The 20,515-nt window shown below is 38.7% G+C and overlaps 1 protein-coding gene across 1 annotated transcript in view; it reads left to right on the forward strand.

Annotated features, from left to right (window-relative positions):
• The window catches only part of ppp2r5a (protein phosphatase 2, regulatory subunit B', alpha isoform), a 38,563-nt gene continuing 18,048 nt past the window's right edge, over positions 1 to 20,515 (forward strand). The window contains exons 1-2 of the mRNA XM_026923042.3: positions 1 to 734; positions 15,502 to 15,698. Coding sequence (XP_026778843.3) covers positions 575 to 734; positions 15,502 to 15,698 — 357 coding nt within the window. The 5' untranslated portion in view covers positions 1 to 574. The remainder of the gene's footprint in view (positions 735 to 15,501; positions 15,699 to 20,515) is intronic.

Genomic DNA, 20,515 nt, shown 5'->3' on the forward strand with positions numbered 1-20,515 from the left:
CAAATACCAGCAGCGTAGTACTCAGGCAGCAGGCTGAAATGACTGTAGCTGTCAATTACAATGTAGAGTTTTCGTCCTGTGCGTTCACCTTAAAGGTCAGTTCTCGGTTAAACAGCACTGCATGGCTCTGAAATGCGCTAGGATAGACTCTAACACTGCTCTTGATTAGATTTTGACGTGGATGTAATGTGAAGAGGGTATTGGTTGTGGGATAATCTGTAATATTTACACCAGCGGCGTTTAAAAAAAAAGTCCTGAAGTGATGTAAGGGAATTATGACTGAACCCGGCACGACGGCGGCGGCGACGGCGGCTTGGTGTTTTCATACAGCGACACTCCAAATGAGCGACTTTTACTTGGCAGGAACCGGTTTGGAAACCTGTGGATGACTTTCTGAAGTGAAGCCGTATGGTGCGAAAACTTTTCACGACAGGAGACTGTGAACACTGCGAGCGGCTGCTCATTCACATGTAAACGGTATTCCGATGTGCGACTGTCGGGGTAAAACTTCTCTGTTGGTGGGTTAGAGCGTACTTCAGGTTAGCTATCACTAGCTCCAGCGACCGGGGCGAACATGTCGGCGGTCTCCGCCACCGAGAAAGTGGACGGCTTCACTCGGAGGTCCGTGAAGAAGGCGCAGAAGCAGCGGAAATCCCCCAGCTCATCCCGCTTTCGGAGCCACAGCTCCTCCGGGGAGCTGTCAGCCCTGCCGCAGCTCCGAGCCAACGTTCACGGTAAGAGGATCATCAGAGACTGTGCGTTAAAGCTCATGTTAATACCGAGCATTTCTAAACATATCCTCCACATTTCCACTCTCGCCATTAGCCTAACTCTCACAACAGAGCGCCAGGTCTCTTCTGGGTGCCTTATAATTATCGTATAATATTTATTTCATTCCTAAAAATTCAGATATGCACCATAAAATTGACACTTCTATCATCTACCAATTAAAATATTTCAGATTCAAAGTAGTATATCAGCCTGAAGGCCTGCAGTTACACTGTTAACTTAGTATAGGAAAACTCGGCTGGTGATTGGTCGGCAAATCAACCAATCAACGCGCAGCTTCTGCTCACGGGGCGGGATTGGACCAATCATAACTTTTAGCTTTGTATCGCATTGTCTTCAGTTCATAGTTCGGCAGTTAGTTTCTATGGCAGCACACGCCGCCATTTTGAAAAAAATTCAAAATATATATTCTGAAATTTAGAATATACTCCAATGTTTGGAACTGATAAAGAAAACATACATTCAGACCCACATTTAATAACGTACAGCGTTATAAATAATGTATTTGTTAATGAATATAGTTCCTTCATAGTAAAATGTCAAAATATTCATGACAGTATGTTCAGCACCATGACAGATACATTATTTATACTGTATTATACTCTTAAATATAGGTTCAGATGTGATTCATTCATTCATCTTCACTCACTCAGGGTTGTGGTGGATCCCAGGTGGGAATACACTGAATGGGATGCCAATCCATTACACACAGTACACACACTCATTCACACACTCATTCACACACACAGTACACACACTCATTCACAACTAGGAGTAATTTAGAGTTGTCAAGGGAGGAAAACAGAGAACCCAGAGGAACCCCACACTAATACAGGGAGACCATGTGAAACCCCATACAGATAGTAAGCCGAGTAAGATACAGGATTGAAGCTATGAGGTGGCAGTGCTACCTGCTGTGCCAAAATAACACTGCTATTTTTGCCCAATTTTTAAACATTTTGCAAGTATCCTAAAATATATATTCCTCTTCCTCCTCTTGCATCATATCAGAATGCAATGTCGCTGACACTTTGGTGTTTCTTAGCATCACAACTGTTGCTGAGGTCTCATGTGATCTGCACCATCTGGCTTTTTGTGCTCCTGAAAAGAAAGAAATGGTAGCTGCCAAGATATTTAGGGTATTGTACATTTCTATGTGTGTTGAGTGAAGTGCCATGGCTCATTGAGTAGGCTAAGAGTCAGAGAATACCAGCAGACCAAATATGCATAAAGCCTATAACTTCTCTACAGTTCTCTCCAAATAACAGTTCTCTCCAGTAAAGGTAAAAAGTCAGAAGAAAAGAATGTATTTATAATATTCATGAAATAACAAATATGACAATAATAAAAAAGAGCAAAAAAAGTAGAGAAAAATTGGTAGAAGTCAAACAATCCAAGTCGTTTGTCTGGATTCGTTACATCAACACGTGATGACTATTTTGCAGAAAACAGACAAAGTCTCTGATGTTCTGCTTGTTGCAATGGGCAGAATTTCAATAAGTGACAAATAGTCATCTGTTCCTTTATCAATCACTACTGCACACATGAGCAAATCACTAGCTGGTTTTAGGCTGGGTGTTTTTTGTTTTTTTTTGGTTTTTTTTGGTCGTCGCAGACAAGTGGGTACAAAAACCAGACAAAAAGAAATAAACCCTACTTCCTATTGACTTTTCATTTTGTGTGTATGTATAAATGTAATGCAATTCACAATGGTGCAGTCCGCCTCAATGCTGTACCTATAGTGCTTACTCGTTCCAAATCCCACCGCTTACTGCACAATGCACATCGGCTAACACACATTCTGGCTGATGGTAGAATGTAATGATGGAGATATTAATAATAAAATTTGTTTCATTTATATAGCACCTTCATCAAACCAAAGGTCACATTACAGTACACAAGTACTAGACAAGCACACTTTGTACTTGCCTGGAGGGCTAGATAATACGTTTACCCCTATAATGTGTAATTTAATGTGAGAACAATGTGAGTATTTCCTTCAACGCTGGAAGAGAAAAAAGCATTTTTTTCGTGCACTAGATTTCTGCCTCACATGAGCTGTTGCTTAACTCATCATTCAGTGTGAAACTGAGTTTAGAGTTCGTATCACATGGATCAGGAAATGCAAGACAGCTAGAGATAAACATTTAATGTTTAACAGCACAGTAGTGTGGTGATATCACGAACTGTGATAATACTGTAGGTAAAATGATTAGAATATGAATCTGAATATTTTGTATCAGCGCACGCTTCATATAAATGCATGCTCTACCCTTAATAGAAATGCTGGTCTTTTTAAGCTGTTCAAAATAGCTGTGTGTGTGTGTGTGTGTGTGTGTGTGTGTGTGTGTGTGTGTGTAAAACTGATAGATCAGTTACTCATGATTTGATTATATAACAAAGTATCATAGGATATTCTGAAAAAAAAAAAAAAAACATATGGCTGCTTTTGGAGTTACAAAGTTAGAAGCCTATCAGTAAAGGTAAAAATAAAATAGGACAGGCCCCTAAGGGTTGAATGTACTTTAGTTAAACCTGATTTCTTGTGTCTTTGCCATGCTCGAGTGGTCTGAATCAAGCCAAGGCTTTGTTTCTGATATAAATTAGATAATCTCTCTGTCCTCAGTGGTGCAAACCCGAGTCTTACCATTTATCACTGCAAGCACACATGAACGTTTACATTAATTTATTAATCTAAAGTTACTCAGATTTGAGGCAGAATCCCACCCAAGCACAAAGCTGAGTCCAGTCCAGGGTTAAAGGAAACCACCCTGAAACACAAGACATGCTTATATTGAAATATTTGCAGCATACCTAGTGATTCTGATGCTAATTTTTCAGCTGGTGCTGTATTTCTGTTATTTTCCGATGGGAAGTTAATGGTTGTCTGCAGCAATGCCGTCACAGATCGCATATCAATTCTTATAATTAATATGCCGATTGGTTTTTCCTTGACTACTAGGGATGACCTAGGGATGCATTGATACAATTTTTTCAGACTGAGTATGAGTACATGTTTTTGGTACTCGCTGATAATAATACTGGAAATGCCTCAGCTGAGTTTCTGTATGAACTTCTGGCAGGAGAAAGAGCAACAGCGCATTTCGACTGTAAGCTGTAGCTTGATCCTTCCGTTCTGGAAAGACCTGAAACTAGCCCAAACAATTCCAGCACTGGAAAAGTGCCTGGAGACACATTTTCTTTTCTTTTTCTTTCTCAGTCTTTGCACGGGAAACAAGGTTGATCTATGGACATTATCCACTCCATAAGCCCTCTTGCTCTCACCAAATCTTTGTAATATATCTTACAAAAGAAATGCAGTTAAACTTTGGCTGCAGAAATATTAGACTTTATTTAAACTAGCCCAATTTGGCAACCCTAACCCTGTCAATAGCTGCTCTGTCCTCTCCTCCTCCCCCGAGCATGGGGCAGCGTGAGTCCTGCCCCAATGTGTCTCTGTTAGCAGTTGTTGCAGTTCACATATTTGACCACTAGGTGCAGTAATAACTTTATGGAGATAAATGGGGCAGTAAGAACACTGTCTCACTATTGTGTAACATCTAGAAAGGCGAGTAAATAAATGCAATATCAACTTATATCTGTCAAATAGCGACATTTTTAAATTTGTTGGTTGCTCAAAGAGCTAAGTAGTATAATTTAAAATGTTTAGAGTTGTGATAGAAGACTCTTACATTTGTTGAATGGTTGATATACTGTGTATATGCCTCAATGGACAAGCCGCCACTGTTTGATTGCCTCTGTTAATAGTGAAATCGCTGAGATTGCTGTAAATTTGAGTAAACTATTAACTAGCATGACAGTATACACTAGGCTTAGGTCACACAGTATCACATGGTATCGGATGTTAGTGTCAGGGCATCTTTTATGAGTAGCTATATGAGCACAGTATTGGCTTGATACCAGTATCGGTACCGATGCATCCCTGATTTGAACCCATAACCTTCTGGTGACTTTCACAGAATTGAACTACCACTTACTTACATTAGGTGACTACAAACATCCAGGCATGGATTAGTGACGACAGTTCTGAGATCTTTAGAGGAAATGCATTAGGACTAGTGTTTTTCATGATAGATGAAAATGAGATTATGTTTTAAAAGTAACAAATACTTACTAGAAAAAAGCCAAAAAAACTTGCTTATTATCATCAAGGCTGCTGCGTTTGTCTGTTTATTATTCTGTGTGAAGACAGAGCGGAAGTGAGAGAGGGATGTGATCACAATTGCCTCTCCTGGGCCTATTATACTGCTATTAGTCATTAACTATGCAGTAATAATGTAGTTAGTCATAAATTCAGCACAGATTGTGTACACGCCTGTTGAAACGGAGGTGTTGTTTCCATCCACCTGTTTTCATGCAGATTTTGAATCAACATAAGAAAGCTGTGAGGAAACAAGAAAAAAAATATAACTATCATTGTAAAACCCTGGTGTGTGAGGGTGTGCAAGAAGACTCGAGAGACAGGCGGAATCTTAACTGAGCTCCGGGCTCACGTATATTCAGACCGCGGTTTTCAGTGCACTTTCAAAACTCATCAGAAAACACTCGCAGCTTTCACTTGCTCAGGTTCAAGTTCACGCTTCTTGGCATGTGTACGTAGGCTTGCACTCTGTCTCTCTCTCACGCACGGGCTACGTGAGACTGAAAGCAGAAACAGACAAAAATAAGTAGACTGCCAGTAATCAGACACGGGTGAGAATCTTCACATGTTACCTGCCGGTTCAACCCGCCTCTTCTCCGTCCACAGCTGATGCTCGACCACACCCTGCTGCCGCAATCATACCTTTAGGCTAGCCAGTGCCTTAGGGAGTGTGTGTTCTCGGCTTTTTATGACTGTGTATGATCACTCTTTTGCTGACGCTGTTTCTTCTTCTTCAGAAGAGGAATTTATGGAAACAAACACAAGCATTTGCAGTTTCTTTTGGGGGGGATGCTTCAGAAATCTGTTTAGGGTTTAAGAAAATGTTTAGCTGGAAATGTGTCTAGTCAGCCGACGGACTCCAGGCTTTATTAGCTACAGTTGTGACCAGTACATTGCATTTCAACTGACAACATGCAGGTGTGTTAATGGACAGCCACCAAAACAAGACATATAAAAACATTAATTCTCCATTTGAAAAGGTCAGCAGAGTTTTCTGTTTTTGGACGTAACCATGATTCAGCCAGTCGTCAATGACAACTATGATAATGTGGAATTTCTGGAATTGAGCATCATTGTTTGAATGAGATTCCTGGTGACATAAATCCCTGTCTTGTCAGAAGAATAATCAGTGTCCACCCACAAAGCCGTAGCCAACCAACAACATACAATCACTTTTGTGATGTCAAAATGTCCTTGTGTGCAAAGTTTCTCACGGCAGACTTCTAATGTTTAAAAGAGAGTCTTATATATTTTGACATAAACACGTCAAGAGCATGGCCATTTGACTGACATGAACAACCTCAGACCATATGCTGTAGCCCATCAGCAAACGTCAGATAATCTCATTTGCACCAATACACAACTGCATCAAACAAAGCTTTTTAATATCTTTTTTAAGACGGAAGTCTATGAAACATTTTTTTAATCCAGTGACTATATCTTGCTCGCTGAATGCATATACACAAAAGTGTGGAGAGCCAATCAGATTGCAGCCTTTAAGAGACTGAATCTTGTGTCGAGTTTTGAACAAAGGTACTGTCTTTGTGCCATTAATCAAAAAATCCTATGGTACGGTTATTTTTTAAAAAAAATCAAAACAATTGGTTCATCTTTAAACCTACTATAGTGGTTGCGTAATAAAAATAATAATAAAACATCGTGATAGTATCATAACCATGATAAATGGTAAATATAAAGTAAGTTCCCAGTTGACCTCGTTAAGCTGAATGAGGTTGTAAATTATTATTTATGTCATGCTTTTTATCTTGTTCAGAATCTGCAGTGAAAAACAGGATGTCTGAGAGTGGCATTTCAAAAACAAGGAACCATGATGGACTTTGGTTGGCTCTGCAGCCTTTGAGTCAATCATTAAATAAGATATCTCTGCCATCTGGCTCCAACTCATTCAGAGCTAAAAATGGCTGTGCTGATATTAAGTAAGGACTAAAACACAACAAGTCATGCTGTTATAGGAAAATAATCCAAGACGTGTGATTATGTGATGAGGCCATTACCAACCCAAAATGGATCATTTTTCTAGAATCTTGGAGTGTTTTATATCATGGGGATTTGCCAACCATGACAATTTTAATTTATTACTGAATCACACAGCAAGCTTTTTAATAATTTATAGTCAGCATCAAGTTAGTTCCTGCTATCGCTTATGTTATAACAGCTATAAACAGTCATTCCCTCAGCAGCCTCTGTTTTTTTTCTCTGTTGTAAAGTTAATAAAACAAAAAAACGCAATTTATGTTACCAATAATAAGTCCTCTGTCCTGAAGACTTATAATTCCAGTAACTGTATAATTACTGTTACACTCAAGACTCCTTCTATAAATGTTAAACAAATGTCAACATAAATGTTAAACAAATGTTAACTTCACCATATCAAGGTTTAGCCTTTTTTTTTTGTTGTTAAATAAGAACATTTTTAATGTTTATTATGAGCCTTAGATTATGTGGCGCGTCCACCAAAATGACATTTTGCCCTACTGAAGAGTATGTCAACTACATAATACATAAGTTCAGAGAGTCAGAACAAGCAGAACCATGAGTATGCAGACCAGACCAGAAGCGTAAAGCTGTCCAAACATATCTCCTAAACGTTTTGGATATAGGACCTTTAGATCTTTAAAGGCTTTGAATGAACACACAACATTTATTGCATACTTTTGACAGTTCTTATTATGTATAATTGTTCTAATTAAGTACAGACAATGAACAAACATTGTGTCCTAGTGCACTATGTAGGTCCTACAATGTCATTATTTCCCAAATTTCCCTTTTTGGATATTAAAAGTCAATAAAGTACGATAAAGTATAATAGTACATCTATCTATATCTGCCATACCTTTTGTAGTGAGCATGTCTAGTGAATATGAAGCCTTTTGGTGTTTGTACTGTATTGAAAATGAATGATCACTAATCTATGATGACTAATGTATAATTTACCTAAGGATCACTGACGAGAAAACATTTCTATGGGTAAATAAGTAAAACCAATTCAGAAACATTGAACTTTGAACTGACAGGAAGTCTATAGAAACTCAAACACTCCTTACAACTGTGGTGAGCAGAAAAGCATCTCAGAGTGCAAGACATCAAACCTTGCAGAGTGGAACCTGATGTGGTCTTCTGCTTTTGTAGCCCATCCGCCTCAAGGTTCGATGTCTTGTGCATGCTGAGATGCTTTTCAGCTCACCACAGTTGTAAAGAGTGATTATTTGAGTTACTATATCCCTCCTGGCAGCTGGAACCAATCTGGCCATTTTCCTCTGACTGCTCTTATCAACAAGGCATTTCCACCCATAGGACTGTTGCTCACTCAGTGTTTATTGTTTTTCACACCATTCTGCATAAACTCTAGAGACTTGTTGTGTGTGAAATTCCCAGGAGATCAGCAGTTTCTGAAATACTCAAACCAGCCCTTCTGCTACCATCATCCATGCCACACTCAAAGTCACAAAGATCACACTTTTTCTTCATTCTGATGTTTAATAAGAACATGAACTGAAGCTCTTGATGTGTATCTGCATGATTTTATACATTGCGCTGCTGCCACATGATTGGCTGATTGGATAACTGCATGAATGTGCAGGTGTTCCTAATAAATTGGACTGTGAGTGTCTATGATTTGTTTAATTAAGAAAGCAACACCGTTTTCAGCTGCTGTGATTTGGGATACAAACTATAGCACTACTGCTAAAGTTTGTCTGTGGCTGAATAAATCTGTATGCTCATTAATATTTAAAAGCATTCAAATACCAAATCTTCTCATTAATTAAAATCCAAACGCAGTGTTACAGCAGTGTGAGAGTCGGTGTTCAGGCTGTGGCTTTACTGGAGCTGGACTTCAGCCAGAGAGTGCATTTCAGCCTGTAAAACACAGGTTGCTTATTTTAGTATGCTTATACTCTTTGGTGATGGTGGATTTAGTGCTTAAATTCAGTAAACACTGCTTCAGAGAACACACACACACACACACACACACACACACACACACACACACACACACACTGTAATGACACTGTGGGTCTTAACTCCAGTTATGTTTCGGAAGTGAGTTTCCTACTGTAGTGGAAAGGCGTGTGTTTACTTCCACAGATGTGACACAGATACCGACATCATGACTCACCATGAACAACAATCGCTCCGTTGCCATGGCAGCCACAAACCTGAAGTGCTAATGGCGATCCTTGGGTGACTGGCAGGCTGTGTTTGTGTGTGTGTGTGAGTGTGACTCGTCTGCGTGTGCGTTTGTGCGTGTGTGTGCGTTTGTGCGCGTGTGTGTGTGTGAGAGAGAGAGAAGGAGAGAGAGAGAAAGAGAATCATTGGGTAGGTTTGATATGATCAAAGAGGCCGAGTTGTCTTTCATGTCAAAGGGCCCTTGATTTAGACAAGTGTTTACTTGCAGCCTACGTTGTGCAGATGAGCTCCATCTACGGCATCACGTGCGAACGGCTCAGGCCTGAGAAGTCAAATCAAATTTATTAAGAAGTCAGGTTATCTTTATTTGATTCAGATTTGTTAGCAGAGTTTATTTATTTCACTTTTTCCGTCTTAAGCAGTCTGTATAAAGAATGTTTATGCACTACTTTGTATACACACTACATACTGCATATAATTGCATATGCATTTCTGTTTATACACACTTTCATACGCAATTCCCTATATACACCCTTCTGTGTATACTCATTACACTGTATGTGCATTTTTGTTTATACACACTTTCATATGTACACAATTCCTTATATATGCACTTCCGTGTATACACGCTACACTGTACACGTACTTCTGTTTATACACACTTTCCTGTATACACATTTCTGTGTATACGCACTTCTGTGTATACACATTTCTGTGTATACGCGATTCTGAGTATACACCCTTCTCTGTATATGCGCTTCCCTTTTTACACACTACTATTTACATATCCTTGTGTGTATACACACTTGTGTGAATATGCACGTCTGTGTATACACACTGAAGTGTATACGCAGGTCTATGTGCGAGTTTTCAGAGGGTATCCGGAGCAAGATGGTCACTGGGCTGAAAAACATTCATGGGATGCTGTCGTTAAAAGTTAGTAGTTTGGTTTGAAGCAGTTCGTGGTGAATAATCACGACAACATGCTACGGGAAAAGGTCTGTGGTTTGTCATGTGCCATGTCTGCCAGTCAAATGATCTGTTTCTTTGAGAGTAAACAGTTCTTGGCCACATTCATTGAAGAAACGTACCAGACTCTCTAGCGGACGCTAGAATTATCTACTGTACAGTAGAAATGCACATTGCTAGTAAATATGAGATGATAGTTGAACTTTTCCAGAGTTTCTGCTCTTTCCCATAGCAAGCAACATTAACCATGTAGCTTCAGATTTTGCTCTGCTCTGTCCCTCTACCAGCATAAAAAGAAGTCAGTAAAAAACCAAGTTGATGTTCTTCATCCTTTCTTCATCCTGGGAAAGGTGTAAGCAGACTGATGTGTTTGAATTAATGCACCAAAGTCAGTAAACTTTGAAATCCTGCAACTGGCAATTAGCAAATTGTAACCAAACAGTAACAGTTGATTTTGTTAAATTATTTGATGAAGGCAGAATTCGTGAGGGATAGACATTACATTTCATCCAAAGCCTCTTCAGGAATTGGCAGACTAATGAAATTCTCTTCTCTGCTGTTCATGACCAGTTGAACCTTTTACCTCGTTGCAGTTGTATACATAAGGGAAATGAATACCATTTGAGCACTTTTTGTGTTTAAACTGTTTAACAAGTGCAGTATTGTAAATAGTAACACACACTCAGGTATTGCTCTGGTCTGTTAGCGGTGTTGTCTCAGGTTGCTTTGGTTGCTGAAGCTGTTAATGCAGTGCTGAAGGTTTGTTATTGGAAACGAGGCTGTGAGGAGGTAGAACAGGCCACACTAAAGCAGCGTTTCAACCCCTGAAAATGTGTCCCTTAAATCCAAAGTGGGTAAATCTGAAATGCTGATGTATGACTGGTGATGTGTTCTTTTGATTTGATAACACTGGTCTTTGGGAAATTATCGACCTCCGAGATAAAATGTGCTAATTCTTACATATTTTGATTAGTGAATTAGAAAACAGGTGATAAAGATGCTGGTTGGCTAAAGTTTTCAAGATGTTTCGCGATAAAGATTTATAATTATCTATACACAGGCGAGTATATTTGCCTACAAGGGAGGGGGGTGTCTGATGATCATGATGCCTCGTAACTTCTAGGTGGTACCATATGAAAGTTGATAAACGTGCCTTCACTTTACCTAACTGTAATTTATTGGTCTTAATTTATTGCAGAGTACATTTGTCTTGGCCAGATAACTTCTGCTACATTTGTGGCGAGGTTACATTTGCATCTCAAAAGTGCAGTATGACGGCAGTGGTAAAAAAGGCATGCCACCTATATTTTGGATGCAGAATAGGGGATCAGGACAAGAGTTGGGCCCCTCATTATTGTTGCATTACATGCGTCAATTCAAATGTGTAGATTCGGTCAGTTTTTCATGAAAAAAAGCATGAAAATGTTACATAAAAAAAACAAATGAATGGAAAGTTACGTTATTGGTATCAATAAAAAGATAAATTTATAATGATTGGTGTGGCACCATTATCATTATCATTGCTATATCACATTTTGCAGAAAAGTTATGGAGCATAATCGCACACCCCCCTTCTAAATTTGAATTATTTTGATAAAATTTTGACCTGAAGCTGTATCTTGGAAACTGGAGCCAATTAACACTTAATTTTCCTTTATTAGTGACCCAATTCTGGTAAAATTTAGCTACTTTCATTTCCAAGGCTTTCTCCTTGTAGACTAGTGTAATTTTATACTGTTTAGTGTATTAATTTCATGTTGGACAGTTTTGTACAGTGCACAGATGACACTGGCCTTTCAAGAAAGTGCATTGTCAAAACAAACATGGCAGAAATGACATAAATGTCAATGGATTAGTTACCCACGGTGCATGCCTAGCATGCCTTTTCTGTCACTATATTCTCAGAATAGAATGTTCACATCACAGAGTAGCAATATGCAAGTCATCATGATCATATAATATATACATAAGCAAATAAACAAAAAACAACATGCAAAACATCCCACACAATATACAAAATCAAAATATCCCTGCTCACTGTGGACAGAAACCTTTGGGAAACATATTGAAAATGCAGTTGTGGCTAAAACACAAATACAGTTTTTAAACTGAATTGCATTACTGTGTACTACGCCTTAGTGTCCACATTCAATCAGATATGCCAAGAATCTTGCATTGCCTGTCTGAACATAGCTATGGAGTCGCTTGTATAAGAGATTATTCACTTGATACAGCTAAAATACAAGGATGTGTCAAATGAAAAACTTAAAGGAGTGACATAAATTAGAATTAAATTAAATACACTTTTGTGACACCTATTCGCAATAAACCTACCCCACCCCACTAACCTATAACTATCCTTAACATGATGACAAGATACATAGTTCAGATTCATTACACAGAAATCATCCACAGCTCTGCATCCATTACTGGTACTGAGAGACACAGAGGCCATGCCTCCTTCACTGTGACTGACACATAGAGGCCATGCCTCCTTCACTGTAACTGACACATAGAGGCCATGCCTCCTTCACTGTGACTGACACATAGAGGCCATGCCTCCTTCACTGTAACTGACACATAGAGGCCATGCCTCCTTCACTGTGACTGACACATAGAGGCCATGCCTCCTTCACTGTGACTGACACATAGAGGCCATGCCTCCTTCACTGTGACTGACACATAGAGGCCACGCCTCCTTCACTGTGACTGACACATAGAGGCCATGCCTCCTTCTCTGTAACTGACAAAAACAGAGGCCATGCCTCCTTCACTGACACTGACAGACACAGAGGCCACGCCTCCTTCACTGGTACTGACAGACACAGAGGCCACGCCTCCTTCAGTGTGTCTGTCCGACACAGAGGCCACGCCTCCTTCACTGTGACTTACAGATTAGAAGCCATGCCTCCCTCTCCGTTACTGACAGACACAGAGGCCACGCCTCCTTCACTGGTACTGACAGACACAGAGGCCACGCCTCCTTCACTGGTACTGACAGACACAGAGGCCATGCCTCCTTCACTGTTACTGACATAGAGGCCATGCCTCCTTTTCTGTTAATGACAGACACAGAGGCCACGCCTTCTTCACTGTTACTGACAGACACAGAGGCCACGCCTCCTTCACTGTTACTGACAGACACAGAGGCCACGCCTCCTTCACTGTGACTGACAGACACAGAGGCCACGCCTCCTTCACTGTTACTGACAGACACATAGGCCACGCCTCCTTCACTGTGACTGATAGACACAGAGGCCACGCCTCCTTCACTGTGACTGATAGACACAGAGGCCTCGCCTCCTTCACTGTGACTGACAGACACAGAGGCCACGCCTTCTTCACTGTGACTGACAGACACAGAGGCCACGCCTTCTTCACTGTGACTGACAGACACAGAGGCCACGCCTCCTTCACTGGTACTGACAGACACAGAGGCCACGCCTCCTTCTCTGTTACTGATAGACACAGAGGCCACGCCTTCTTCTCTGTGACTGATAGACACAGAGGCCACGCCTTCTTCTCTGTGACTGATAGACACAGAGGCCACTCATTTTTCACTGATGTTTCTTTGTAAATTTTTTCTTTGCAAATGTGTATTTGATATCAGATTAAGTGTCAGTATTCTGTCTTGTAACAGTATATCATGGACTGTGTTGTGCCCTGCCCTGTGCGTGTGCGTGCGTGTGTGTGTGCATATCTGAGGTCATGTCGGGGTTTCATTATTAATTAACACCCAACACTTTTTTTTATCCTTGTGGCTCTGAGTCTCATTGATACAGTGTGTGTAACATGGCACACAGTGTACAGACTGATTTTGTTGATTTTATTGAACTCACTAACCCCACGCTACATCACACACAGTTCTGTCTGAATATGCCCTTAAGGACTGGTCACACACACCACAGCGTTGCAGCTAGCATGTCCTTGCTAAAGAGGCAGAATCAGAAGAGTAATGTTAATTAAATATAGTTAATCTATTGGATGACGCAGCAAACAAGCAAAAGTATATGCGACAGTCAGCTCCAGAATTATTGGCACCCTCTGTAAAGATGGGTTAAAAATAGGTTATGGGATTATTGGCTTAAACTCACACTGAAAATATGAAAATGAAAAATTCTAACATTTAATTAAACTAAATTTATTCCATGAAAATTAAAAAAAAAAAAAAAAAAAAAAAAAACATAAAACAGTTGAAAATCATATTTTGTTAAATTTATCATGAAATTTGCTGGAGTTGCCCTTGAAACACTTTTTTTTGTGTAAAACTCACAATCTTACGTGAGAATTCACAAGACCAAATTGGGGGAAGTTGGGATTTAAAAAATGGTCTTAAAGCTGGACCATCATCTGAAGTGAAACAGGGTTATGAATAACGATATTGATCAGTGTGATCGATGAGTGTCCACAGGCTTGAATGTATCGAACCCTTTCAGTTTGACCCAGTTAGACATCTACTGCAGTATGATTTCCAAATATAAATCTAAATGAAGACAGAAATGGTTGTGAATACAAAATCATGTTTTGCAATGGCTCTAGATTTGAACCCTACTAAAAATGGTCCACATGTGCAAACCTAGGACTATAAATGGGCTTGAGATGTTTTGCATGGAGGAGTGGATAAGATTCCTCTACAAGTGTCTGCAACCTTGTTAGACCTTGTCATTAGAGGAAATGACTCAGAGCTGTTATTCTGTTCAGGAGACACTTCACCAGGTATTAATTGCGAGGGTTCTGATAATTTAAAAACAAGTGTTTTGAAGAAAAATCGTGCTGCTAAATAAAACCTTCGGGGTTTAAAAAGAAAAGTTTGAATAATTGCTCATTACTTATTTTTATTCCTGAAAGGTGACCAGGGATGGTGTTCAGGAGGGCACTGAAGCTGATTTTACAGAAATAGTCTTGTGCTATTTTTTTTTTCCATGAAGGAACTGACCAAACCACTCTAAACGTCATTCATATTTGAATTCAAAATGACAAAAGTTTTGTACAGATTTGTGATAAGTGTTTTCAAGCACTTGTGTAACAGAGATCCATGTTTATCGACATCGTCAGAGTGCAGACTTGATGGAGGACTGCAGGGTTTAGGATGCCATTTGGGACAGGGCTAAAAAGCGAAGGGAAAGGTAGAGAAAACAAATACAGTTGTCTATAATCGACAAGCAAAATAATAAACAGATAATGGACAGAACTAACTTCAGCCTGAGAAGAATGATGTGGTAATGTCTGATGATTGCTGTAGTGATGGATGAGGTGAGAATGAGTTCAGTGCTGGATCTGTAGGAATATGGTCGAACTGGTGGGAGACACTGAAGTTCCACGGCTATTGTGGGAAAAAAACAATCTTGTTAATGATGGCAGTGTCTTTCTTCCATTTGAGATTAGAGGTGTGTCTACCAAATTTAAGTCTGTGTGTGGTGTTTGTGTTTCAGATGCTCCATCTACAGAGCAGCAGGAGCTGTTTGTGCAGAAGCTGCAGCAGTGTTGTGTGCTCTTTGACTTCTTCGACTCGGTCACTGATCTGAAGAGTAAAGAGGTGAAGAGGGCCACTCTCAACGAACTGGTAGAATATGTGTCTACCAGCAGGGGCATACTGGTGGAGTCCGCCTACCCTGACATCATTAACATGGTCAGCACACATCTTTTTCTTGTTGCTCATGCCGTGATTAAACTGCCACTTTTATACAACAGAGAGATGTGTACATTGATTCTTCTCCAAGAAAACAGCATTTGGGGTGTATGTGTCTGACTCTTTGACTTACAGTAGTCAAACAATAGAGTATATTTTACAAATTAGTCCACATCTGATCAAAGAATATAAAACAAGTGTGAATTAGTCAGCTAATTACTGAATACAACACTGAGGAGAAATGTGCATGTGTTGAAGTTTGGAATTGACTCAGTATCATAGTCTATTGGGTTGCAGGTTGGCCACATGCAGGTAGTATTAAGGCTTCTTTTTTTTTTTTTTTTTTTTTTTTTTTTTTTTTTTTTTTTTTTTGCACAACAGTTGCTTTGTATAGGATGAAGAGTGCCATAAATTTGAAAAGGTAATTTGTAAAATATATATATTTTTTAAATTGGTAAGTGTAATTCAGTTCAAAGAGAAATAAACAGCCATTTAATTATTAATAAAATAATGTAATATTTATATGGTTAATTCACACTTATAGTTGTTGAATTATTCCATTTCCTTTTCCTTTTGCCTTAGAAGTAAATAAGAAGAGAAACTGGAAAATAATAATAATTTAAAAAAAATAATAAGTGAATAAGTGATAAAAAATAAGTAAAATAATAGTTAGTAAAGTAATATTATAATACTTTACTCTGCACATTAACAGGATTAATATTTAATTAATGTATAATTTAGTTTATTAATTTTTATTTATTTACACTAATTATTTAACTAATTACTTGTATAATTAGTTAATTATATTATATATTAGTTAATAATTAATTTATAATTATTTTACAATTTTTTTATTATTATTATTTTCAGATTGTGTTATTATTTACTTTTTTAATTCAATAGCATTAGTTATGGCATATATATAAAGTAATGTATAGCATAATACAGTAGGAAATGTGTAAAAATTTGACTATTCAATTCAATATTCAAGAATATTCAAGATTGCACTATTTCTAGGTCCCAATTTAAATTTAACCAAATTTGTGATATTGACCATGTTAGCTCTTTTGTACAAATGGTCAGTTTCAGATCTTATATCTCATAAGCGTATGTTCAGACGACACTCCGATGGAGTTTTACACAAACTTGTGGAGTGGGGGTCACCTCGACTGCACATTGTCATTAAAGCAAAAAGGGGACGTAACCAATGTACTTAGAAATTCTGAAACTCACGTAAATATTTTTAAGAGTCTACTTTTCACTCAGGTTGTTGCTGATAATATCATTCGTAATGAAAACCTTTGTGTTAAATTGAAAAAGATATATCTTGGTTATGTGCATGAGTATACAAATACCAGGTTAACCGTTTGTGCAGTATTACTGAAACCAGAAGGTCAGTGAATAAAGCCACATTTGGCAGTATTTTGATTCAAAAAGTAGCACTGTAATGATGTGCAAGTTAGAGGTGCACTGGGATTAAAACAGTCTTGGTAATGGACAGGTTTTACTCTCATGCAGACAGGAGCACGTGGTCTGATACAAATCAAGCAGACAAAAGACAGATGATAAATTTCCAGCAACATGCAGTACAAATGCCCTAAACGTCTTAAACTAGAATGCACACAAATGGGCTTTACAGATACAGATTCCATTAAGCCCATTTCAACCAGAAGCAACACTGCATGTATGGCACGCCACAACCATTCTGCAAGTAATATGCCAAATTAAACACGGCTCTAGTAGCAGTTGAAAATAAACATATATTCATTAACTCCTATGGATATGCAAATTTTGAAATTAGGCAGAAAGCACATTCCTTCTCCTCATCCTTCATATACTTCAACATTGTGTCACTGGTTATGGATTTTTATATACTGTTTAAAAAAAAAAAAAAAAGAATTCCCCACGTTTACTTGTAGCTTTTCTCATTGGGTAGCATTTTAAGTGTAACTGAACTCGGCAGGGTCTCGTTCAAGACTGTTAAGGAGCATGAGAACGAGGTGTCTTGTCCTCCTCATTTTATGTGTAGGGGTTTTCTGTTTTTTTGCTATACAATCTTTTGCATATATAAAATTTAGCATTGCTTTAGAAGGGAAGGAGAATATTATCTGAAAACAGTTGGTATTTTCTCCAAATAACAGCATTATAAATGACAAAAACAACGACTATTCCAGAAGAAGTACAGGAAATAGATGCGGACCCTAAAGCTGATCTTCATTTGAAATTGAAATTGCTGTAGTCTTTTTTATGCAGAGTCGCACTTAACACTCAGAGATCAGAGAGAAGTGTTTACAGTTACGTTCATACTGCAGCGTCAGAGACACACTGAGCTTATAGGTGTGAGTTTTTTTTCATCTGTGTCATTATAGAGCATGCTTTGTAAAGATCCAGGAAAGCCAGTGTGTCTTTCACAAAGCACTTGTTTATTGAACCTAATGTGAAGTCTGTTTGGATGATGATAAGCTCCATAATAAAGATGAGCTCAGATCTCTATAACACACCTAATATGCAAATATTTGTTTTGGTATGTATTAATCACACAGTATTTGAGTTCTCTGTAGCAGTGGCTTTGCTTAGCAGCCTGTTACAGGATTGTGGCTTGTTGATTTAGCTGGAGTGACTGAAGAAATATAACAGATATTACACAAGTGTAATGTAATGTAAACTTTTTTAACTTTATATTTACTATCCCTTTTACAATTCACAGCTTAAAGGAAATGTACTGTCAAATATAAATTAATATGATACCAAATATAAATTGTATGATACCGAACTTGAGTATTATATTGAACATTTGACGAATAACAATAAAACAAAGAAGTGTAGAAGAACACAGCTATACTGATCTGAAAGCTGTTTGGGTAGTTGGGCGTGGCTTATTATGCTAACAAACTTGCTTGATGGCCAACAATATTTTTGTTGACTTTCCTTTTGGTACAAGCCATGTTGTAACTATAGTAATCAGATCAGAGAGTGTAAATAAAACAAAAGATCTATGAAAATTTCTTTCTTTCTGACCTAATGTAGCTTGCCATGCCTGCAGCTAGTCTCTGGACTGATGAGCTGCCTTTAGCTAAATAATTAACATAAGTGTTTGTGATTGGATCTGCCACAACAGAGAATCTGCTACAAAAGCCAAGCTGGTTCATTAGAAATCTGGAGTCACTGAACTAGAGCCACAGTGAATGCCCTGCTTCAGTATTTTTCATTTTGATCCAATAAGATATGTCCACATCGGGACCTTGGTCCACCAGGTGGAGACTTTAAAGGTAGACTATGCCCACTACATTAGCTTTCACTTGCATGTTAATGTTGGCACACTGGTTAGTTTTCACTTGCTTGTTAGCTTTCGCTTGTTTGTTCATAGGATTGAATAAAGAGAGGGATGAGCAAAAACATCCTTGTAACTGGTAACTGTGAATCCAAGCGTTTCTCAAGATCAGCCACACCCACTTCACATGAAAAAGTTCAGCTAAGTTAAACTACATCTAGACATTGGAAGGTCAGATAGGTATTCAGAGTTTGTGCTGCAGATTGTGGCCACAGACCAACTTAATTAGAAAGCAAATCAGTAGATACTGGAACACACTTTTCTTGTTTGTACATCATGAGCCTCTATAGAAACATTTTGTCTGTTAACCTTTGTGCATCAGTCCACCTTTATATTCACAGATGTTCTGTATCTGAGTAAGCTTCTGTAGAGTGGATTCAATGCATAAATGTTCTCTGTGATCTCCCTCAGTATCAGAAACAGCCATCATACTGCATGCGGCTGAAGTGAGTGGCTTGCCATGCTTCATTTGTGATTCGTGTGTGGCTTTGTGGACGCTTTTGTGTGATGTGGCTATTGCAATTTTGAAAATGGGAAACGCACTTTAAAGCATGCACTCCTCGTCCTTTTTCTGCTGCGGCACTCTTTGCAAATTATGCAAATTCTCTTGACTTGGCACTTTTCCAGAGTGTGTATTTTAACACCCACACTGCAACATTGTCAGAGTTTCTCCCAACATAATACATCGGATATGGGCCTTACGTTACGGGTGGGACGATATGTCAGTGTGACAGTATACTGTGATATGGAAATCAGCCATTTGTACTGTTAAGAGCAAAAATGTACTGTCTTCCACACATGTTCAGACGTGTTTTTCCACGTGTTTTCACATTGTTGTGAAAAACTATTGAAGGATAAATGTTATATTCCACAAAGTCCACTTTAAACAGTATTCTAACAGTTTCCCAAACCGAATAACTCAAAACTCAAACTGCAGCTGCATTGTTATATGGGGTTTAATACACCGAGTTGTCATGTTTGAAAACGGGAAGCTGTAAGCACATACAGAAAAACTGTCATCTGGGTGCCAGTTGTCTTAGGACTTATGTTCACACACGTTCTCACAAGTCCTCTAGCCTTCATTCAGTGCTGCATGACTGTTCAGAATAATCGGATGGATAAAAAAACGTTTATAGACTTGTAGGCTTTCTCATGTGCCCCGATTTTGTCCTCATTCAAGCTTCATAATCTGTGCAGTTTTCCTACTGTGTCCTTTCCTTATATAGCCTGTTTCCTGTTCTGTTTTTTTCCCTGTTGCCATGGCAGTTAATTAGTCACACCTGTTTTGTCCTTATACCTCATTACAGACTATATTTATACCCTGTTTGATTTTCTGTGCATTTTTCTGTGCAAGTAGTTTGTGTTTAGCTGCATTACAAGGCTGGATTTTTCCTCTGTCCCAGTCTCTAGTGCTTCGTGTTGAGGCTTAGTTTTTAGGTTTTCATTTCATTTGAGCAGTTGTGTGTTTGTTTTTGATGTGTATGTG

The sequence above is a fragment of the Pangasianodon hypophthalmus genome, chromosome 19 (genome assembly GCF_027358585.1).
Source record: "Pangasianodon hypophthalmus isolate fPanHyp1 chromosome 19, fPanHyp1.pri, whole genome shotgun sequence".
Classification (NCBI taxonomy): Eukaryota; Metazoa; Chordata; class Actinopteri; order Siluriformes; family Pangasiidae; genus Pangasianodon; species Pangasianodon hypophthalmus.